General features: G+C 51.1%; 10 protein-coding genes across 10 annotated transcripts; 5 read left to right on the forward strand and 5 right to left on the reverse strand.

The window, feature by feature from the left end:
* The first annotated feature begins 43 nt into the window (after window positions 1-43).
* On the forward strand, window positions 44-2,497 carry BJX67DRAFT_340188 (putative C6 transcription factor). The gene is made up of 3 exons (XM_071027758.1): window positions 44-438; window positions 558-1,235; window positions 1,287-2,497. Exons 1-3 carry the CDS (start codon window positions 382-384, stop codon window positions 2,124-2,126), a joined length of 1,575 nt encoding a protein of 524 aa, XP_070891692.1. The 5' UTR covers window positions 44-381; the 3' UTR covers window positions 2,127-2,497.
* Window positions 2,498-2,622: 125 nt separating this feature from the next.
* BJX67DRAFT_340189 (putative mitochondrial phosphate transporter Pic2) lies at window positions 2,623-4,033 on the forward strand. Its single transcript, XM_071027759.1, has 4 exons — window positions 2,623-2,888; window positions 2,951-3,607; window positions 3,662-3,785; window positions 3,836-4,033. The coding sequence occupies exons 1-4, from the start codon at window positions 2,798-2,800 to the stop codon at window positions 3,882-3,884; spliced, it is 921 nt and encodes a 306-aa protein (XP_070891693.1). The 5' UTR covers window positions 2,623-2,797; the 3' UTR covers window positions 3,885-4,033.
* Window position 4,034: 1 nt separating this feature from the next.
* On the forward strand, window positions 4,035-5,148 carry BJX67DRAFT_340196 (uncharacterized protein). Its single transcript, XM_071027760.1, has 2 exons — window positions 4,035-4,556; window positions 4,635-5,148. Exons 1-2 carry the CDS (start codon window positions 4,173-4,175, stop codon window positions 4,977-4,979), a joined length of 729 nt encoding a protein of 242 aa, XP_070891694.1. The 5' UTR covers window positions 4,035-4,172; the 3' UTR covers window positions 4,980-5,148.
* A 1,024-nt stretch (window positions 5,149-6,172) lies between these two features.
* Window positions 6,173-8,081, forward strand: BJX67DRAFT_369275 (high affinity methionine permease; the record flags this gene model as incomplete). Its single annotated transcript, XM_071030738.1, has 8 exons — window positions 6,173-6,200; window positions 6,266-6,505; window positions 6,556-6,651; window positions 6,704-6,779; window positions 6,835-7,293; window positions 7,350-7,486; window positions 7,538-7,790; window positions 7,853-8,081. The coding sequence occupies 8 exons, from the start codon at window positions 6,173-6,175 to the stop codon at window positions 8,079-8,081; spliced, it is 1,518 nt and encodes a 505-aa protein (XP_070891695.1).
* Window positions 8,082-8,327: 246 nt separating this feature from the next.
* BJX67DRAFT_376511 (uncharacterized protein) lies at window positions 8,328-10,000 on the forward strand (the record flags this gene model as incomplete). Its single annotated transcript, XM_071031890.1, has 4 exons — window positions 8,328-8,646; window positions 8,704-8,814; window positions 8,875-9,175; window positions 9,232-10,000. The coding sequence occupies 4 exons, from the start codon at window positions 8,328-8,330 to the stop codon at window positions 9,998-10,000; spliced, it is 1,500 nt and encodes a 499-aa protein (XP_070891696.1).
* Window positions 10,001-10,035: 35 nt separating this feature from the next.
* On the reverse strand, window positions 10,036-11,130 carry BJX67DRAFT_376512 (uncharacterized protein; the record flags this gene model as incomplete). Its single annotated transcript, XM_071031891.1, has 3 exons — window positions 10,036-10,162; window positions 10,220-10,495; window positions 10,550-11,130. The coding sequence occupies 3 exons, from the start codon at window positions 11,128-11,130 to the stop codon at window positions 10,036-10,038; spliced, it is 984 nt and encodes a 327-aa protein (XP_070891697.1).
* Window positions 11,131-11,990: 860 nt separating this feature from the next.
* Window positions 11,991-13,901, reverse strand: BJX67DRAFT_340202 (YagE family protein). Its single transcript, XM_071027761.1, has 2 exons — window positions 12,322-13,901; window positions 11,991-12,271 (listed from the first exon to the last, which is right to left on the reverse strand). Exons 1-2 carry the CDS (start codon window positions 13,826-13,828, stop codon window positions 12,195-12,197), a joined length of 1,584 nt encoding a protein of 527 aa, XP_070891698.1. The 5' UTR covers window positions 13,829-13,901; the 3' UTR covers window positions 11,991-12,194.
* Window positions 13,902-13,974: 73 nt separating this feature from the next.
* BJX67DRAFT_340204 (uncharacterized protein) lies at window positions 13,975-15,404 on the reverse strand. Its single transcript, XM_071027762.1, has 2 exons — window positions 14,850-15,404; window positions 13,975-14,797 (listed from the first exon to the last, which is right to left on the reverse strand). Exons 1-2 carry the CDS (start codon window positions 15,269-15,271, stop codon window positions 14,260-14,262), a joined length of 960 nt encoding a protein of 319 aa, XP_070891699.1. The 5' UTR covers window positions 15,272-15,404; the 3' UTR covers window positions 13,975-14,259.
* A 160-nt stretch (window positions 15,405-15,564) lies between these two features.
* BJX67DRAFT_340206 (CTD kinase subunit gamma) lies at window positions 15,565-16,632 on the reverse strand. The gene is made up of 2 exons (XM_071027763.1): window positions 16,453-16,632; window positions 15,565-16,384 (listed from the first exon to the last, which is right to left on the reverse strand). Exons 1-2 carry the CDS (start codon window positions 16,609-16,611, stop codon window positions 15,821-15,823), a joined length of 723 nt encoding a protein of 240 aa, XP_070891700.1. The 5' UTR covers window positions 16,612-16,632; the 3' UTR covers window positions 15,565-15,820.
* A 215-nt stretch (window positions 16,633-16,847) lies between these two features.
* On the reverse strand, window positions 16,848-20,061 carry BJX67DRAFT_16697 (chloride channel protein). The gene is made up of 7 exons (XM_071025025.1): window positions 19,843-20,061; window positions 19,257-19,786; window positions 19,091-19,194; window positions 18,885-19,037; window positions 18,717-18,831; window positions 18,572-18,663; window positions 16,848-18,518 (listed from the first exon to the last, which is right to left on the reverse strand). The coding sequence occupies exons 1-7, from the start codon at window positions 19,980-19,982 to the stop codon at window positions 17,046-17,048; spliced, it is 2,607 nt and encodes an 868-aa protein (XP_070891701.1). The 5' UTR covers window positions 19,983-20,061; the 3' UTR covers window positions 16,848-17,045.
* Window positions 20,062-20,218: the final 157 nt, after the last annotated feature.

Raw genomic sequence — 20,218 nt, forward strand, 5'->3', positions numbered from 1 at the left:
AATGCTAGCGGCGCTAAGGTTCTCCGCTCAAGTCCTAAATTGCGGAGTGTCGAAAACAACAAGAATACTCTGGGGTAAGGACGACGTTCATCTCTCGCCGAAGCCTGAATGAAAGCTGCCGCGATCGTGCGTGAAAGATTCCCTTGCTGTCTGCTTCAGCCGCACTCCTACAGGCCGGACCCGTCATCTGCCTGGCGTCGAGATCCATCATGTCCGATTGCCGACTGGTCAGCTCTGGTACTCGGACGCCTGTTTCCTGGGAGTGATTGAAACCCCCAATCTTTCGGACAACCTTAAACGACCCCCCCAGGCTCTGTGTGTAATATTTGAAGCTCCAAGCCGGAGTTCGTTCAATCCTACCCTCAAATTCATCGAGCGAACATGGTATACTGTGGCCGCAGTCGGGGTTGTTATCTGTGCCGCAAGCGCAAGATCAAGGTAGGACAAGATCTCTCGCGCATTTTTATGCACCTTTCCATCCGGAAAAAATCCTATTGGCCTTCTATTTTGCCTCCCCTTAATATTTCGCGAGAAAGCAAAGCTAAGGGGGCACACAGTGCGACGAAGCGCTTCCCGAGTGCGGCAACTGCCGTATCTATGGACGCCCTTGCCCTGGATACAGGCTCGAATCAATATTCAGAAATGAGACCTCCAAAGTCGAACAGCTTGTTAAAAAGTCCGGCGCTTTACCTCACGGTAGTCAGAGTGGGGGTCGGCGGGATTCGATCATCCCATCACCAAGCGTCTCTCCGATAGCTGACTCTACCTGGGAAGAGCGCGCCGCGTGCTATTTCTTCGACCAGTATACCTCAGGTGAAGGCGATGACGAGGCTATAAGTTACTTATCATTTTTGCCGTCTCTATATGCTGTCTGTCGCGATAAAAGGCCCCATAATCCGACGAAAACCACTCTGCGTCTTGCGGTTGATGCGACGGCGTTAATGACGCTGAGCAGTCATATTAATGCGCCGCCGCTTGCTTTGCGTGCTAGAGAGTACTATGGAAGCGCATTGCGAGGATTAAGGGAAGCGTTGGCGACGCAGACTCAAGCTGTCAAGGACGAGACGCTGGCTACTATGGTCTTGCTTGCGCTATTCGAGGATATAGCTGGGGAGCGGAATGGGCTTGCGAGTTCCCATGCAGCAGGTTTCGAGCTGTTGATGAAGCTGCGGGGGGAGGGACAGTTAGGGAATGCACAGGGGAGAGATTTATTTCATTTTGCGTATACGCATACAGTGGGTTTACCTCCACCTACCATCGACTCTACGGAATGCTAACAAGCCTAGCACGTGGAAATATTAGCCCTCCGAGAAAAACCTCGCTACGACACCGACTGGATAGTTGAGAGCCTAAACGGCGAAGACCCTGTCGCACGGCTTATCCTGATAGCATCCAAACTCAGCCAACTGTTTCTCGCAACGTCCTCACTCCAAGCCGCAACCTCCACCTTACTCAACACAGACACAATATCCCAGCTAACTGTCCTCCTTCTAACGTGCCGACAAATAGACCTCGAACTTACATCGTGGACACAAGACCTCCCTGAACGCTGGTTACCCCTCGTCATCTACGCCGACAAATCTACCGCAAAAGAACCCCTAATTACTTACCACCACCTTTCTATAGCCTCAGTCTGGACCTACTACCGCGCTGTCCACATAGTCACCCACGTCATCACGGCTGAACTTCGTCGAACACTTGCGGCCGCTACAGGAAGATTTGAACCACTGGACGAACCCGGAAGTCCAACACCAGCCAATATCATGAAGATGATAGCGGATATTTGCCGCAGCATACCATTTTGTGTTGGCGATGTCGATATCATGGGCAATCCCACGACTGCGCCGTCATCTTTTTCCTCCTCGTCTTCGGAAGCTAAACCCCGCGCGCGAGCGTTTTCAGTGTACAGTATGATCTGGCCACTATGGTATATCCTTTCCAGTGGCCTCGCCACGCCATCTCAGGAGGATCAGATCCGGAATTGTCTGGGGAGAATCGGGTCCGTCTTGGGCATCAAGCTCGCACTTATCCTGGCGGAGAACGCCTCGAATCAGAGGAATTCTCAGATTAGTATAATGGACCCGTTAGCTACGAATGCGGGGAATGGAATTGGGCGCTTGGATTGATACTTTCACGTTTCACATTATGGAGCACAGGTTTGGGCTGGATGGTTTGGATTCGTTTCGCCCTGGCTGGGTTTTGGATGGGATATGGGGCATGCGCAATTGGCGTTCTGGGTGTTTATCTGTGTCCAATTATTGTCGTACGTATCTATCTCTCTATCGACTCGTACTCTTCTCAATGTAAAGTACACAATTACCTCTCTATCGGGCCCTGGCGAAACTGGGTGCATGACGTCATTCCAGGTCCCACATCCCACTCGGAGCAGCATAAGCATAAAGGCGCAAGATTTATGAACAGATAAGAGCGAGCCTTAGCTTCGCGCTAAGGAGAACAGGCAAGATCGGGAATCGGCACGCGAGACACGTTCTGGAGCTGGCGGGAGGGGAAAGGGGGGAAAGCAGCAACCTTCAAAGTTATGAACGCATAAGCAACAGGCAGGGTGTTTCGGCACCGGATAGATACGACGCTACGGAGGCGGTTGCAGCGCAGCGCTGACGACATATATCTGTGTGCTGATCGATCTTGGTTTTTCTTTTAATTAGCAGTGTGATCGTTTCATTATCTTCTGCCTTCGCTTTTACTTCGTAGAGCCGGATTCTTGATATCCATAGACCGATTCTTTCTTTTTTTTTGCTCCTTTGACCGCTACGACGAGTAGTAGACGCTTTGCAAGATGGCATTGCAAGAGAAAAGATACCCGCTCGGAAAGATCGAGCCCAACTCGCTCAAGTATTTCGGGGCCTGTACGGTGGGTGGGATTATTGGTGCGTTTCCAATGCTATGCCCTGCCTTACCTCGCTATTTCGCTCACATGTTACGTTTGAAGCCTGCGGCCCTACACACACCTCAGTAACACCCCTCGACCTCGTCAAGTGCCGTCGACAAGTCGACCCCAAGATCTACACTTCCAACCTATCCGCGTGGCGCTCTATCATCTCCAAGGAGGGCGTCCGCGGCATTTTCTTCGGCTGGTCTCCGACCTTCGTCGGGTACTCTCTCCAGGGAGCCGGGAAATACGGCTTCTACGAATACTTTAAATACCTATATGGCGACCACCTATTTCCCAATATGAACCGCACCGTGGTGTTCCTTGGCGCGAGCGCCTCCGCTGAATTTTTCGCCGACATCGCCCTCTGCCCGATGGAAGCGATCAAGGTCCGCATGCAGACAACGTTGCCGCCTTTCGCGCATACCTTGCGCGAAGGATGGGATAAGATTGTTGCGAAGGAGGGCGTGTCGGGGTTGTATAAAGGGTTGTATCCGCTGTGGGCGAGGCAGATCCCGTATACGATGACGAAGTTCGCGACGTTCGAGGAGACCGTTAGTCTTATCTATAGAACGCTGGGGAAGCCGAAGGAGAGCTATAATGGGCTTCAGCAGACGGGCGTTAGCTTCTTGGGTGGGTATATCGCGGGTATTTTCTGTGCGATTGTTAGCCATCCGGCTGATGTATTGGTGTCGAAGTTGAATGCTGATCGGCAGGGTGAGTTGATTCCTCCTTCAAACTTGGTTGAGGTAGGTGTGCTGACCAGCGCAGCGGGTGAATCTGCGACGAAGGCTGTTTCGCGGATCTATGGGAATATCGGATTCTCGGGGCTGTGGAATGGACTGCCTGTGAGGATTGTGATGCTTGGGACGTTGACTGGATTTCAGTGGTTGATGTAAGTGCTGTTCGCTGATCATGAAGCAGGCGTGGTGCTAATGGAGACAGTTATGACTCCTTCAAGGTGTTCCTTGGGCTTCCGACGACCGGCCATTGATCTCGATGGCACAATATAGACAGATCTTAGTAATGAAATTTGAGATCTTCGAAATGCAGTAGTCTGAGTAGTTGGGAGTTGACTAGAGCCAGAGCTGGAGATTGGAGATGCCAAGCTGACCGCCTTCACGCCCTTGGCGATCCCCCAGCTCAGGAACTTGCTTCCTTTGGGACCTCTCCAGCTTCCGGTTCTTGATCATCTTCTTCAATCGACGAGGAATTTATCCATCTATTTACCGGTAAATCTATAGTTCCGACACCCCCAGCGACTCCGCCCCAGAGCAACACAATGGAGTCAAGAGTACCAACATCCCAAACTTCCACGAACCCGCCGAGCATCGAAATTGCGTACAAACGCAAATGCATCGCGCTCAAGAAACGCCTCAGCGAAATCGAAGCCGAAAATGAACTCATGCGCGTCCGCAATCGGCGCGGCTGGCAGTATATCCAGAAGATGCGTCTAGAGTCTTGCATCCTCCTCGAACGCCTCGCAACCGTCACAGGAATGACCGAGGAAGCTCAAGCAGGCGTGAACCCCGAGCTACGCGCCCGTGCCACTGCGATGATGTCCAATGCCGCAGGCTTAAACGGTATCGCTGCGACGAGAAACGGGTCGGGACCCGGATACTATGAGGATGAGACGGAGGGGAGCTCAGACGAACAGCCTCCCACAGTGAGTTCCGCGAAAGTCGAAGTCGACTGACTTTTCTCTTTGTTGACTGTCGGCTGATTGTTCTGTTGCATGATCCAGCCACAAGAACGTCCCCTCCGCGTGAAGCGATCTCGCAAATCAAACCTTAATCTCGACGACGATGAGGGGCCTGGGGGTACCACACCTGAACCCTCTGGACCGGCAGCGACCTCATCTACGTGGCCTCGGCTGGCACCGGCCCCGTCACAAGAGGAGATGACATCGACCTTCAGGATTCAACAGGGGAATGTGTCTGGAGCGGAAAAGGAGACCCCCCACCCGAGCGATCGGGAAAGTCAGATCAGAGATATCTCGCGAGAACGAGCCGCAGTCCCTTCAGCCGAGAATTCGGCGACGCCGATGGACCTGGATGCCAAAGAGCCGAAGGAGGAGAGTCAAGGATGATTTTGTCTCACGTTTTTTTATGGGTTCGGTTTTACTTCTGGTTTGGACAGGTTTCTTTGCGGATACAATTCTTTTCTCCTCCATCTATGGGTTACTTTGAAAAGCAAAACTTAATTGCAGGGGTGTTATGGGGGAATACAAATTTTATAGATTGTTTCTTTGCGCTGACTGCGCGAATAGAGCAATTTCGTGAAGACCAGTGGCGAGTCAAGTATTATTGTAGAACTCGTGTTGGGCGAGCGGAGGCTGGCTAACTTTGCGTGAGCTTCACCTTCAAGTAATCAAATCACGACAGCTTCAAAGACCTCATCTTCGGTTCCATTGCACCACCAACCAGGCGATACGCCGTCTTCCCATTGAGGTCATGATTCGCAAGGATTTCGCGAGAAAAATGCTGCGAAACAAAGCTGCTGGACCCTCAACCTGTCAGTTGCGAGAGCCTTGAAAATAGCAAGCCACATACGAGCTCGAATATCACATCTCCTCTTCCAAACTCCCGGCCAGATCCAGCTTCGAAGGTTCGGTGAATCCTGCACATGGTCCGGGGAAGAAGATGCTGCCACGGATTCGATTCCTTCCGCCGTGGTTGGCTGCACAGAGAGGAAAGATTGATGGTGATATGGTGCGCCATAAATGCTGATCTTGTGCAATCACTTCCCCTCATTGACCACCTCTGTCAGGCCTTGTCCAACAACCGTCACCCAAGAAATATAAACCCAGACAAAAGACTTGGCCAATGTAACGGTGTTTCTTGAGTCGGTGGAGAAGATGTTATCTCTGCTTCTTGCTCATGCTGGTGGCACCTGCCAGGAGAGGCGGCGTGGATTACGCCATTACGCATGGCGATGAGAACCCAGCCTGTGTTCGGATGGATATAAGACGATCCCTCAGGGATGTTTGAGAGCAGCCATCTGTCCAACAAACTCTGAAATCCGCGAACACACCGTCTTCCTACCAGGATGAGCTTGAGCTTCTGGAAATCACCAGCAGCCGAGACTACGACCCCACAAGATGTGTCGTCCGACTCTGACGAGACCATCCTTGAGGGTGGTAGCCTGAAGTTCACTGCAGAGGCCGGTCAGAACTCCTCTGTACCAACTTACCAGGAGGCCTCTGGAGCGCCGATCGAGAAGGTCTCCCCGCTCGGCTACAATGCTGGGCATATCACCTTGATCTTCTTCAACGTGAGCAAGATGGTTGGAACTGGGATATTTTCTACACGTGCGTAACATCCTGTTCCATCGTAGACAATGGTTGAGAAGGTGGCAATTGATCTTTCTGTTTAGCTTCCGGCATTCTGAGCGGAACTGGCTCCATCGGCCTCAGTCTGTTCTATTGGGTGATAGGGTTTGCTGTCGCAGCGAGCATGCTCTCCGTATACCTCGAATTCGCCTCGTACTTCCCGAGTCGGTCTGGATCGGAAGCTGTCTACTTGGAGCAGGCGTATCCTCGCCCAAGATACTTCTTTCCCACTGTGTTCGCTGTCCAAACCGTGGTCTTCTCGTTTAGCAGTAGCAATGCAATCGGTACGTTGCCGTTTCTGCCACGCAAATCTATGCTAATATGACTCGTCCAGTCTTGGCCAACTATCTGTTCAGGCTGGGTGAATCGGAACCAACCGACTGGCAATCCAAGGGAGTTGCGATTGCGTCATACACCGTGGCAGTATTAGGTTGGCGTCAAGAGCTATGCCGATTGCTTTACACGCTGACGATGGATCATAGCCGTCTCCTTCACGACCAAATGGTCTTACCAGCTTTCCAACCTCATCGGTTGGATCAAACTAATTACCCTGATCTTGTGGGTGCTGCGACAAGCTTACCCTATAGTCGTGGCGCACTTCTGACAGATTCAGTATCGCGATTTCCGGGCTCGTCGTTCTCGGCGGCAATGTATCGTCTATCCCAGATCCTACGCTGAATTTCCGAAATGCCTTTGATGGAACTTCCACCGCATCGGTGTATGGAGCGACCAGCGCGCTTATCAATGTGATGTTTTCCTACACTGGATACGAAAACGCCTTCAACCTAGTCAACGAGGTCAAGAACCCCATAAAGACGCTCAGGTGGAGCGCCCCTTTATCACTTATTGCTACGGGTATTCTCTACATGCTCGCCAATATAGCCTATTTCGCTGCGGCGAGCAAAGATGAGATCATAAATTCAGACCTCGGAGTCGCTAGCATTTTCTTCCAAAAGACCTTTGGATCTGGCGGCGCAGCCCGTGCACTAAATTTCCTCATCTGTGTCAGTGCCTTTGGAAACCTGCTCGTCGTCCTCATTGGGCAATCCCGAATGCTCCGGGAGTGTGGCCGGTACGTACTTGGTTGGGCAGCCAGGCCTTCGGTAGCCGACTAACATAAGCGTGTAGACAAGGTGTTCTCCCGTTTACTAGGTTTTGGACTTCGACTCGTCCCTTCGGGACTCCCTTGGGCCCATACTCCCTGAAATGGGCCTTGACCACCATCATGATAATGGCTCCTCCAGCTGGTGACGCGTTCAACTTTGGTACGTATATCGCACAGCTTCCAGCGCCAAAACACTAACAATCTCTTGTAGTTGTTGATCTAGGAGTATATCCTCAGAGCATGTTTAACTTCCTTCTTGCGATTGGACTTCTGTTCACCCGGAGACACCGGAAGAAGTTGGACATACCCCGAACCGAGTGGCATGCCTGGGATATTGTTGTCTACTTTGCGATCCTGGCCAACCTTTATCTACTCGTTGCACCCTGGTATCCGCCTACCGAAGGTGCGACTGGAGGCGACGTGAGCTTCTGGTATGGAACGTACCTCGTAGTGGGCATTTCTCTGTTCGTACCCTCGCGCTTTATTCCCCATTCCGCGTGTGCATCACGCTAACATATACCGATAGCATTGGCGTGTGTGGTGTCTACTACATTATATACGTCAAGGTTCTCCCCCATTTCGGCAAGTATGAGTTCCGCCAGACGATCATCATTGGGCCTGCAGGCGAGGTATCCCACAAACTGGTCAAAGTGCCCAATAGCGAACTTGAGGCGTGGGATGCAGAGCATGATGCCGCAGGAAGACTTCGCCGGAGAGCAAATGCTCGGAAGACTGAGCAGCCAGCGGAAGCTTGAACAATGTAGTCCATCATAATTTTAGCTACCGCATATGCCACCATGCATAGCCCTACGATCTGACCCCTCTCTTTCTATATCTCTAATTACGGAGTAGCCAATAACAGGTTCTGTACTGGGGAACATGTCCCCGGTAGCTCCGCTATCTCCGAGGTCTCTTACAAGTAGCCCCCATGCCCTTGACTTTCTTCACCTTTTTCGTTTCGCATTGGTTTATCCTCAACTTCGAAGAGCAAAGGAACGGTCATGCCTTTCGAATTTATCGATAATAACGCCGCTATCGATCGCGCGTCGAGAAAGCGTATTCGCAGCCGCGCAGCAACAGGGAAGAACCTCAACAGGACCATCGCCCGCTCATCAAGAGCGATTGTTCCCAAAGGCACCACTGCAGCACCATTCCGTGTCCCTGCGAGTATCCGCAACGCGCACAAACGCCAATATGATACAGATGGTGACGTGGAAATTGAGATTGAACGCCCAGTTGGCGATGGGCTGCAATTCCCCGTACCTGTGCCTCCAGAATCAAGATACCTTGTTCGAGAAGGCATGTATACTTCACTTTCTAGTCATTTGTCACTCTGTAGAAGGTGATTTTACTGACATTGTATTTGTAAATCCGAAGCTCTCTTCTTCTTCTGCGGTGTTCGACACAATCCACTGCTAGATAGTGCGTTAGACAACCCGGATAACATTAGGTCTGTCTGGGTACGGTATTTCTTCCTAGATGAGGCATGTGCGTATATTCATCTCTACATTGCGCTTAGATGACCAGTCACTAACGACTTAATGGTAGACTTCCACTGTTCCGTGGCTACGTTAATCCTCTGCTCGAGGAATCTAGTCAAGGAGACGGCACAGGGAATGCGCCATATTGCTCACACCTACCGTATCCTACAAGAGCGACTATGTGGGAAAGAAGCGACATCAGATATGACCATCGCCATACTAGTGATTATGGCGCAGTATGAACGGTTACAGGGGCAGCATGCACGCGGCTATATACACGTTCAGGGAATGAAACGCATGATTGAGTTGCGGGGTGGGATAATGGGGTTGGGTAAAGAGAATTGGGGGATTATTCTCAAGGTTCTGAGGTATGCCTTAACTGCTAGGTCAATCAGTCATGTTTGGGTTGAGGCTAATAATGCAGAGCCGATTTGGAGTATGCTCTGCAACTTGGTTCCCAGACCCTTTTCAGTGATGAAGGGATTGATGTGCTTCGTGCATGGCGGCCTGTCTACGTTGGCTGTGGGAATAAAGGCGACCAGGTTAATGATCTTGGGCTGGATTCGTTCTTGCAGAAAAATCTGCAACCAGATCTATGGATGATATTCTCCGATATACGCTGCCTCGCTACAATACTTAATGACGCCGACGCTGGGTATAGACAGAAGCTCGAGGGTGTGGAGTTTCACGACACTATTATACTTCTTGGTTATCGTCTGCTGCGTATCAGACCACTGGGTGAGACCTCAAGTCCCAACGCCTCTTCGGGTACGAGAATGAGCGACCTTGAAAACGTGGTGCACCTGAGCCTCATGGCATTCCTGGTGACATTCCTGACTGGTTTGGACCGTCAGGTTCCTGACAAGCCTCTTCTTTCCCATCGATTGGGAGTTGCCTTGAAAACCCTAACTGCGCCTGATGAGGCAGGCCCGGAAACTCAAATGGTGCGAAGTGTGCTGCTCTGGACACTCTTTATCGGATCAGTGGTGGTGTTCAAGCCTGTTGAAGACGAGTGGTTAACACCGACGACCCAAGCGGCAAAGCGAGCCCTTGGCTTGTCCAGCTGGGAAGATACAAAGAAAGTACTTGTCAGGTTTCCATGGGTAAATCCGCTACATGATCGAGCGGGTATCGCGCTCTCCTCTGCCCAGAAACTTCTTGAATTCTCAAGTAACCCCGGTATATTGCCCTAAACGGGTAATCTTAATGACAACGACTTATATGGTATCTAGCCTCGCAAAGCCTTCTCCACACACCCAGGCACAACGGACTCCAATTCCTTGACAATGAGGCTCCATAGGTGCTTCTGGGATTTCTTCGCTTCCGCATCTGTCATCCACTCGGGCAATTCATCGCTGCAGGCTCAGATCAGTATCAGTTAATTATGTGAAGTTGACGGCCGTGAAACTTACTCTTTAAGCTCGCAGTGCATCAGATAACGCCCGTGGCTCTCCTCGCCCCACGCAGCACCAGCGAGGAGTGTCCGGCTGCCATCCTCAGCGGTGCGCCCATACAGTTCATGCAGCTTGACAATGGACTCCTTCAAGTGAGGAGGGCAATTACGGATAAGCTCGGTCTTACAAAGGCCAGGGCAGGAAGCATTGATGACCACCTTTCCTTTTTCAATAGGGAGTAATTCTGCTAGCTCCCGGACAGAAAGAGTGTCCATAAGCTTGGAGAGAGGATACCTACCCAGGGAGTTAGTACCGGCTAAGTCATGTCAGGCAAAGGGGAGATCATACGTCGTCATTAACTTCGTTCCATCAATCGCGTCAATCCCAACGAGCGGGTCTTCCTTAATTTCATCCCAAGCCTCACGGGAATCAAATGCCGCACCAGACGTAATAACAGCCAGACGGGGGAGAATCCCATACTTCTCTGCACTCTCCTTCAATTTCGGCAGCAGCAAAACCGCCAACAGGAACGTGCTCAGTACGTTCACAGTAAGCGGCAAGGTATGGCCTTCAGCAAAGATATGCTCACCCGCCGCGACGGCCGCATTCTCAATAACCGCATCAATACGGTCCAACTCAGCCGCTGCGCGTTTTGCAAATGCCTTAACGGAGTCATAGCTGCTCAAGTCGAGAGCCCAGGGCTCAGCAACGCCGGTGGTGCCGGTGGCCTCTTCGATTTTTGCCTTGGCGGTTTCGCCAGTGGGGAGGCTGCGTACGGCCAGGACGACCTTTTCAGCGCCGAGTCTGACAAGGTGCTTGGCCGCTTCGAACCCCAGGCCCGTGTTGGCGCCAGTCACGATATATGTGCGGCCCGCGGTTGACTCCTCAGTGAGGAGGATAGGGAGGTTATGGGGCTGGTTGGCGGCCATTTTCTCGTTCTTTGCTAAATTGTAATTGAAAATAGAATAAAAGATATGGGAGTCTTCGATATCCAAAAAGATAGACAAGGAGTTGGATCTGAATGAGTCTACCCAGAGACACCCATCACCAACCTATTTATACCAGAGAACCACACCACAGGAGCCGGCGTTTACGGACTCTACAACCCTCATCTCCAAAGTCATTTTTATCCCCGAAGTTCGTAGGAACGACCATTTGGTCTTCGATGGCGATGCCGTTGACTATGTCGAAAATCTGACCAATCAGAGAGTGGTTTCCCTTTTGGGCTAGTATGGGGAACCCCCAGCGGGCCCACTCTCTTCTATATGAATGGATTCGCGAGATTCATAAAGATACATAGGTAGACAGTTTCGGTCCAAGAAGATCAATTATTCTCGGCTTTATTCCGGTGGATTCTACGGTGATGACTTGGATAGCATAAGCAGCATTTCCGAGAACGTCATGTAGGGACGGAGATAGCTTATTGGGAGACTGAGGGTTAGGGCTAGCAGCTCCAGCCAGGGCGGTCCTGGCAGATTGGAAGGACTGGGCAGCCTGTCCATGGGATATGCACCTCCATTAAGCCGGGCGTACCCGATGGGTTTTAGTATGGTGAAATAATGTATGTACCCATCGGTCCGCTTCCGTAGGATCCCTTTCCGCTGGACATTCATCTACGTAGGCCCCCGAGGCGTGTGACCATACTCCCACCGAAAGAACAAACCGTGTGCCCGCGGCCCAGTTTACATACAGGGCGTATTATTATTATGTTGCCCAATGGAGGTTGATCCTGGCGACCTATAATTTCAGAGGATTCTGGGTATATAGTGCAGTGCTCGGAAGACACACTGTCTTCGATTAGACACTGGCAGGCTAGAGAAGATAGCCATCCCGGCCGCAGGGTTACGTAAAGTGAGATACCTCATCGATTATCTATACATAGTTGTCCGCGAGCAAATGAGAATATAGACACGTTGCCACGACCGCCCCGACACACATGAACCCCCAACTCCGCGCCTGAAGGAACCAAATTCCATTGTAAAAAGGGTACTGCCTACTCGACGCCAGCATATAAGTCTACAATGATGTTGATGGCAGCCACAAGAATCTCGGCGGCGATGAGAACGATGACTATATAGCATTAGCAGAAGTAATGGCGACTACGGCTGATGTGTACATACCGATCCACTCAAGATACTCACCGTGGCGGTGAGTCAATTGATCCTTCAGAACTGCAAGCAGATCCGCTATCACATCGAGGCGCTCGGTCAAAAGGCTCACGCGCTGGTCCATTTCCAAATAACTGCGGACCGCCTGATATACAGGCTCAAGCTGCGGCTCGGCCCACATCAATTCCGGGCTATCGAGTACAGAGCCCTGTAGGTGGATGTTGATGCGTAGAATGAATAGTTCTCCGACTTGCATGTTGATCTGCCGTCTCGACATATTGACGCTTCCGGTCTGGGCAATCTGAGCGGGTAACGGGGCGGTTGTCGAAATTGTCTCCGAAACAAGGTCTTCGAAAAGCGAGGTCTTGACAGATTGGGCTAGGGCATGGGAGATGGTAAGTTTGATCATGTAGTTTCGAGGATCCCGTAATGAGATAAAGTCGTTGTATATTCGGGCTTGGTATTCACGGGCGTAATAGAAGTTGAAATTTTCCACCTGGGTGTCTTCCGGACTCAATATCGAGGACGCGAATTTCGATATATCCGATAGGAATCTCGACTCTTGGGTCGGGGTCATGCCCCAGATTACCACAGTGCCGTAATCGAAAAGAAACACCTCTGGCGAGTGAACCGTAGTATCGATATCCAGATCATTACCCAAGGCAGTAGTAGATTCGGACGTACTTCGTATATCGGCGGAATGAGAGCTAGAATCGTGCAGGTCGATAAGGTCCTCCCTTCGATTTACGATATTCTCGCCTACCTCCACCGCGCTGTCAGAAAATCGGCGCTCCCTAGGCATTCGCTCTACTGTGTGATTGTCATCATCCGCATTGAATCCGCTAGGAGGAGAACTTCCAATGTTCTTCTGCTTCTCCTCGTACTGATAGTCGAACCGCGAGTAGACACACTCATCAAACAGCTTTGGGTTAGCGCCGCGAGTCTTCGAACGAGACTTCAAGAATTTAAAGACACCATCCAACCGGTACGAATTGGCCGTGCAGTACGCCGTTACGCGCGGAAGCCTGTCTCTGTCCGCCTTCCCCAACCGCGCCGCAAGACTCCTAGCGGCCGGTTCCTTGATCCGCGCAATTTGTCTGTAAACGTCCGACGGGGCCGTCTCATCGTCAACCAATTCTTCCTCGGTAATAGGATCCGGCAGAAGTTTTAATTTCTGTGCTGTCTTCGTCGTTCTTTGAGGGCCAACCTTCGGGGCTGGGTACGAGGAGGCTATCGTGCCAGGAGCTCCTTGGCTATTGTGGCGGCGGAGCTTGTTATTGAGGGCAGAGAGTCCGGTGGCCCGTTGCTGAGGAGACGACCGTGAGGTTGAAGTAGAGCCTGAGCTCAAGCGTTTGAAGGTCGGATCCGCAGAGGTGGGATCATGGTATGTACTGACTGTCGCGAGCGGATTGAACGTCACTGTTCGCGAAGCCCGGTCTCCTCGCGGTGACGTATGAGAGGGAGATGCGTGCTCATGTTGAGGGAGGAGAGGGGAGGATTCGGTCGCTGGGTTCATCATGGATCAGACGCATTGGATTCAAGGTTAAATCATGCCAGATGATGGAATTGAGGAGGGAGAGTTTGCTGTGGGGGTGGATGGGGTGCCAAAGAAAGCTTGGAAGAGCTCTCCAAGCTTTGCTCCGCACGTGCGGCGAGTCTGCAAATCGGATGCGAATCTTCAACACGTTTTACTCTATTGCTGAGTTTGAATGGCAACCAGCTTCAGAATAATTATAGCAAGTATAACTAGCACGCACAGGAAAGTATGCATTAGTGCTCTCATTACTTGCTTTTTGTTGCGGTGATCATCGCATCCACCATCAATACAAAACACCAAACAATTGTTGATTCATATACACCTTCATGCGATCGGAACTCTAACGCCAGATAAATATGAGACAAGAAAATGCCCGAGATGCCTCGCAGAAGTAAGTCCCAGTAAAAGTAGACTCACTTGCGGGTAAAGCCTTTCGACCCGCTACTGACCATCCTCATGCCATTGACGTGCCCGGTACTGCGGGCCTGCTTCAACCATGCATCCTTTGCAGTTCGTCCTGTCTTCGAAGCCTTAGGGGGAAGCGCGGTGTTTGGCTGTCTCCGCAAACTACTTCCTCCCAGTACGCGAATAGCGACATCACCCATTCTCACATCCTTCGGAGCCTTCTCCTGCTTATCGAGAAATCTGAGCTTGGTTGGCTTTTTCTGAGAAAGGGCCTGCACTTCAGGCGGGGGGGTCGGTGGTCGGACGTCAGGAACTGCATTTAAAATATCGTCTGGGAGAAGAGCGGGGAGAGTCGGTCGTCGCGCATCTTGTGTGAACGAGCCTTGGAGAGTTTCAGAGCTCTCCGATACCAAGTCTTCAGCAGGAGTACCAGCTCCTGGCGTGGATTGAGATATGGCGGCCTCTTTTCGCTTCCCGGAAGCCTTCGCTTGTATTTTGCGTCTTTCATCTAATTGTCGCCTCTTCTCTCTTTTCAATTGTTCCTCTCTGCTACACAGTCAGTATGAAGACCCCGTATTGAAAAGCCATAGATACGAACATTTGCCTTGCTCTCTCCCGTTTCTTAGCTTCCAATTTAATCTTGGAAAGCTGTGCGGAATTATCCACAGTCTCCGGCGCCTCATCATCGCTGCTATCCTCACCATCCTGATTTTCCTGGTGTGCAGCCACAGGCTCTTCTGGCCCTACAGATTCCGGCAACACAGGCTCTTCGCTGTCAAATCGAAAATGCTTCCCCGCCGCTGGCTCCGGAGCAGTGTCTTCCTTCGCGTCCTCCCCTACTTCCTCTTCAATCTCGATAGGACTCTTCTTCCGCCGTTTGTTGCGCTGAGCGTCATCGTTCGTGGAAGTCGTCGCATTTTCTGACTTGCGCTTTCCGTTTAACCCCAGTGACCGATCCACTTCAGCATCTTCTATAGAGGCCGCGGCTTGAGCTGCCGATCCGCGGCGGGTGGTGACCATATCTAAACTCGTTGTGCGGTGGTGGTGTATTCAGGTCGGTGACGGCAGGATGAGAGTCGCTACTTGTATTCGGTTTAGTGAAGATTAAACCGTTCGCCACTGTAGAGAGCTGCGACAACATAAAGCGGCGTGTCGGAGATTTTGCGATCCTCGAAGACGGGCCAAAAAGATTTATCAAGATAGCCCGGGATTACGTTTATCCGATAACCTGCACACCCCTTGCGGCATGCACCCTCACCGTTCTTCACCTCCTCGTAATTGCTGGACTATATTCATGTGATATGATTGCAGACTATGGATAAATCTCTTTGGCAAGATTGAATTTAAAACGAGTAACGTGATGGTGGCGTGTGGATCACTTGCGTCAGCGCTTGTTGTGAAAGATATATATAGTTGCTCTTCCATGCTCCAACCGTGGTATCTCATAAAAAATCGCGAATATCACCCGATACTCCGAAAGAACTGCATGCACCGATTGCGCCAATATATCATGCCAGCTCTTAGCCTAGAGGTCGTAAAAATCTTGAAAGCCCAGCTGCCACGGAGTAACTAGATAACGCCAACCATTTGATTCCGCTCCATCAGCTCCTCATTCGCCGCAAGAAAGTCGTCTTCCCCAATATCGCTGGTCTCATCCCAGAATTTCCTGTGCTCGTCGCTGTCCCCGCCTCTGACAGTCCACATACTTTCTCGTAGCCGTTTGTTGCGTTCGCGATCTTCCTCGATTCGCTGTTCGATCTGCCTCTTGTCCACACGGATGCCGTTGACTTTGGGACCGCGGGGTGTTCCAGTCTTAGACTTTGACCCGACCTCTTCTTCTTCCTCAGCTTCTAAGTCGAGGTGTGCGGGATGCGTTTCTCGCTCTTTCAAGCCAGCGTCGATCTCCGCTATAGTTTCCCCAGAGAGGATCTCTTTGCTCTGAAGGCCATTTAAAACTCGACGGACATGCTTAACGTTTGCGGCACCGGACCCATCTGCCGGTGCTACGGAGTCGACGACACGAAAGATATCTCGTTGGATCATGCGGACGTATGGGAGGTGACCTTCTTTCGTTGCCATCTCGCAGAAGTGTTCGATGAAGTATAGAATGTTGGCTCTGTTGTTCATATTGTTCTATGTGGTGGAAAAACCAAGTTAGTCCGAATACAAGTATCTAGGGAACCCCCTGGCCATATACTTACCCTTTCAAGTTGCTCCAGAATACACGAGTGGAGGTCCTCGTCCATATCTTTGTATTTCAGCGCATAGTGCGCGGCTTTCTGTGAGGATGTGACGGATGCATTTAGATGTTGTAGCTGGGCCGTAAAGCGCATGCGTACTTCGAATGGGTCTGCCATCATGATTTCCAATGTCGCTTCGCGATTTGGAGTTAAATTGAAGGGAGGTTGAGAATCGCCAACCGTTGGAGAAAGGCCGGGCAGGGCGGTCTAGGATTGGACTGTATCTGCCGGCATAATATGTGGGGTTGGGAGTTATCAGGGCGGTGTACCCGCCAGCCCCCAGGCTGCGGACTCGGAATGGGCAATTGGCCGGAACAATTTCAAGTTTCACTTGTTGGTTGCCATGCTCATTAACGTTGGGTCATAGAAACTCAGTTCAACTATCTATAATGGGACGAGCACCTGATTCACTGAGCCTGGCGTATTCAACTAGGAAAGCGGGTTTAGAATAAGTGTATTCAAGTCTATTTCATAACCAAAACTCAAAATTACCTACGATTAGCCCCGTCGAATATTTGGAAATTGATATGGCCAAAGCTGGATGGTGAAATGGATTAGAGCGACGTTCGCCCCTCGAGTGGCGTGGCAATACTGGTTCTATCGTCGCTTTCCAGAAGCCCAACTTCCTCAGCTGTGACGCCTTCACCAAGACGGTCATCACTGGTCCATTCGCCTCTACGGGATGCAGGGTCATTGACCACCGACCAAACATCTTTCTTCGTGAGGAGTCCCTGGAGAATGCCCTTTTTCACGAACAGAACGTAGCGGAGCCCAAGTCGCTGGAACATTTGTAGCACTATCAGGAAGGTTGTACCACTGTTCAGTGTGATAGGGGTTTGATCCATCCAAGGCCGGAAATCGAGGGTATCCAGTGGATCTGCAAATGGTTGATGCGCAAAAAAGACCTGAGTTGCACTCGAAAACTCGCGATCGGTGGGAGATATGGGGTGTCTTAGGGCGTAAGTAAGTTCGTTGCGTGAGATGTAGCCAAGGAGAATGGGGTTTGAGGCCTCAGTGACAACGGGAAATCCTCGATAGGAGGTGGTTTTGAGGAGGCTGCGGAGTGAGCCCACTGTATGGCCGACAGCTGTGATAACTGTAATATCATCGACCTTGGTCATAACTGTATGGGCAGTCACATCCAGGGGAGCGGTGTCTTCCCGGTGATCAAGGAACGGGTACTCATTTAGGTGAATCCATGACTCGTAAATTCCGCGCTTTCCGAAAATATCTCCGCACCATTTGGATAGCATAACCGCAATCATTATTGGGATGACGTAGGTAAGGGCACCTGTAAGCTCGAACATAATCACGACAATGGACACGGTCATTCTTGTCGCACCTCCAAGAGCTGAAGCAGCGCCGATAATTGCGTAAAGCCCCGGAGTCACACAGGGAATATCTGGCTCACAGTTGCCAAAGAGGAAGAAGTCTGGAAATGCGTCCTGCCATATCTTGAAAGCCGTACCTAGAGCACGTCCGTATAAGGCGCCAATTGCGAAGGAGGGCAAAATAATACCAGCGGGTATGTCCAGCCCAAATGTCAGAGAGGCGAGGAAGAAACCAAGGGCCGCGGCACCAAGCAAAAGAGCCACCGTACCGGCCGAGGCAGCCCCAGTTTTGCAGAGCCCGAAGGGGTCAGAGGTGTCCGTGCTGCACTCAGCAAACAAAGAGTGGACAAGTTCAGAACTTTGGGCTCTCATGAAAAGATTCGGGAAATTTATTAAAGCGCTGAGGAGAGCTATTATGACGACTTCGATGAATGGATGAGAGAAGCTGCGAGTACGTCGCCATTTCGCAACTCTCATATTCAAACGGATGAAGAATGCACCGTAAAGACCACCTACTATTCCAAGAATGACAAAGGGGATGATTTCGAAGCGATGCCACCCTCTTGTGTACTTGACCTCGTAGTGGACAATATTGCCGGTGCGAAAAGGATTCAAGGCTTGAAGAGTGACAGCCGCTACCATAGCGCAAACAAAGCTCTGCCACATCGCCTTGTCGGGGAAATAGTATGACAGTTGCTGAAGGAACAGATTAGCGATCTGCCGGGAAAAGCTCATGCCGGCGGTCATACCTCCAAGCTGAAGAGAACACCACCAATTGGGGCGCCAAACGCAACAGAAATTCCCGCCGCAGCTGCTGCGGAGAGTACCTCTCGTTTTCTCGCTACAGTCGTTAGCTTCGACGGAGAGCAAACGTGACGTGGCAGACCTCGATACCTTCATTCCCGCTTAGGCTTTCGAAGGGCTTCATAATAACACTGGCACAGCAACATGCGACGTGGACGAGCGGACCTTCTTTACCTAGCCACATACCGGATGCGACGGACAGGCACTGCGAGTTTGTTGGTCAGAGTTTCTGCTGCTCGCAGGATCGGGGCGACCTACTAGACCAAGCGACTTGATGGCAAGTGTCCAAGGCCCCATGAAATGCCGGATAACAAAGCCACCCAAAACTGTTTTAATCTCAGGAATTCCGCTATGCCTTGCATAAATGGCATAATTTCTAACAAGTGTACAGGCGCAGATAGCAAAAAACACCTTGATTCTTCATTAGGCTCGCCCGGTAAATCGGGATCAATGGGGTTGCTTACGGAGTAGATTGTATAGAAGATATATTGGACCACATAAGCTCCGCCAGGCGAAGTAGCCCCGACAGCCTTCCCCCACGGCGTCCAGTCTAAGCAATTCGAAGGATCTAGTCGAATAAAGCAAGGATGAGTCTGTGGCCAGGTTTACACGGGAAGGATAGGGACCAACCTTGTTCATGACCCCAACAACAAAAGCTCCGGTTCAGATAGAATTTCCCTCCCCCCGGGCCACTTCTGCAGTAGCCGGCTTTAATGTCCCCCAACCAGTCGCTTACGATGTCGATGGATGCAGCGATAATTCCAACCGATATTCCGGTAGCCACAAGGACTAACCAGACGTTGCTGGCATCGAGAAGCCTCCGACAATGCCCAAGCAAGCCCTGACCGCTCGAAGAAAGCAGCCGCTTCCTTTGACGTTCTTTCGAATATTCGAATATCCAATCGATAGCGGTAAAATCATCGTACCCAACCCGTCGCCCTGGGCCTTCGACATACCAATCTAAAAGGCCGCCCTCTTTCTGGACATTGTAGTTGCCATTCCCCCGCTGACTGTTGTTTCTCTCTTGTATATCGTTTTCTGATGCTTGCTCATCTCGGAATGTTGGACGGCGGAAGCCAGAGTGCCCAGCGGAATCGCTTGAGAACAGGCTGGACAGACTGAATCCTGACCGCTGTTTTTGTTTGCGCTTGAAGGAAATACTATAAAAGAGGATATTTAGATTAATATCGTTTACCCTCAACATTTCACCACTTACGGCTCGCGAAGATCCCCAGCCAAAGGATCGTTTCGATTCTGTTGCGATAGGCTGCCGGCGCGATGGTGCGGGAATTGATCGTTGCTCCTTGGCCCGACGGAGGGTGGCTGGGCTTCATTTTCAGACCCGGAATCCATCATCGACAAAGCGGGTCATGTGAATGTGTCGGGACGCACAACAAAGTCAACATGGCCGTCGTCCATGAAACGCTGATCTGCGAGTATCTCCGGAGGCTCGACAGATGATCGGAGCTGTCAAGCCACCGTGCTTAGGTAAAGGCGGTGAGAGCGAGGATGTGGGGCTCTGCCACAATCTATCGGCAAAAAAAAAAAAGATACCAGAAAAAAGGTACTGCGATGCCCAGCTCTTCCTTCTT

Source organism: Aspergillus lucknowensis, assembly GCF_044049455.1.
Source record: "Aspergillus lucknowensis strain CBS 449.75 chromosome Unknown BJX67scaffold_1, whole genome shotgun sequence".
NCBI lineage: Eukaryota > Fungi > Ascomycota > Eurotiomycetes > Eurotiales > Aspergillaceae > Aspergillus > Aspergillus lucknowensis.

Bases quoted from the DNA above. Each gene is read 5' to 3' on its own strand.
- BJX67DRAFT_340188 (XM_071027758.1), top strand. From the start codon at position 382: ATGGTATACTGTGGCCGCAGTCGGGGTTGTTATCTGTGCCGCAAGCGC. The intron at 439-557 runs GTAGGACAAGAT...GGGGGCACACAG, and splicing joins GCCGCAAGCGCAAGATCAAG to TGCGACGAAGCGCTTCCCGA. The intron at 1,236-1,286 runs GTGGGTTTACCT...TAACAAGCCTAG, and splicing joins ATTTTGCGTATACGCATACA to CACGTGGAAATATTAGCCCT.
- BJX67DRAFT_340189 (XM_071027759.1), top strand. From the start codon at position 2,798: ATGGCATTGCAAGAGAAAAGATACCCGCTCGGAAAGATCGAGCCCAAC. The intron at 2,889-2,950 runs GTGCGTTTCCAA...TTACGTTTGAAG, and splicing joins TACGGTGGGTGGGATTATTG to CCTGCGGCCCTACACACACC. The intron at 3,608-3,661 runs GTGAGTTGATTC...TGACCAGCGCAG, and splicing joins GTTGAATGCTGATCGGCAGG to CGGGTGAATCTGCGACGAAG.
- BJX67DRAFT_340196 (XM_071027760.1), top strand. From the start codon at position 4,173: ATGGAGTCAAGAGTACCAACATCCCAAACTTCCACGAACCCGCCGAGC. The intron at 4,557-4,634 runs GTGAGTTCCGCG...TGCATGATCCAG, and splicing joins CAGACGAACAGCCTCCCACA to CCACAAGAACGTCCCCTCCG.
- BJX67DRAFT_340202 (XM_071027761.1), bottom strand. From the start codon at position 13,828: ATGATGAACCCAGCGACCGAATCCTCCCCTCTCCTCCCTCAACATGAG. The intron at 12,272-12,321 runs GTATGTACACAT...AATGCTATATAG, and splicing joins TGAGTATCTTGAGTGGATCG to TCATCGTTCTCATCGCCGCC.
- BJX67DRAFT_340204 (XM_071027762.1), bottom strand. From the start codon at position 15,271: ATGGTCACCACCCGCCGCGGATCGGCAGCTCAAGCCGCGGCCTCTATA. The intron at 14,798-14,849 runs GTTCGTATCTAT...ACTGTGTAGCAG, and splicing joins CGGGAGAGAGCAAGGCAAAT to AGAGGAACAATTGAAAAGAG.
- BJX67DRAFT_340206 (XM_071027763.1), bottom strand. From the start codon at position 16,611: ATGATGGCAGACCCATTCGAAGTACGCATGCGCTTTACGGCCCAGCTA. The intron at 16,385-16,452 runs GTAAGTATATGG...TCCACCACATAG, and splicing joins TTCTGGAGCAACTTGAAAGG to AACAATATGAACAACAGAGC.
- BJX67DRAFT_16697 (XM_071025025.1), bottom strand. From the start codon at position 19,982: ATGATGGATTCCGGGTCTGAAAATGAAGCCCAGCCACCCTCCGTCGGG. The intron at 19,787-19,842 runs GTAAGTGGTGAA...CCTCTTTTATAG, and splicing joins GCTGGGGATCTTCGCGAGCC to TATTTCCTTCAAGCGCAAAC. The intron at 18,832-18,884 runs GTAGGTCGCCCC...ACAAACTCGCAG, and splicing joins CCATCAAGTCGCTTGGTCTA to TGCCTGTCCGTCGCATCCGG.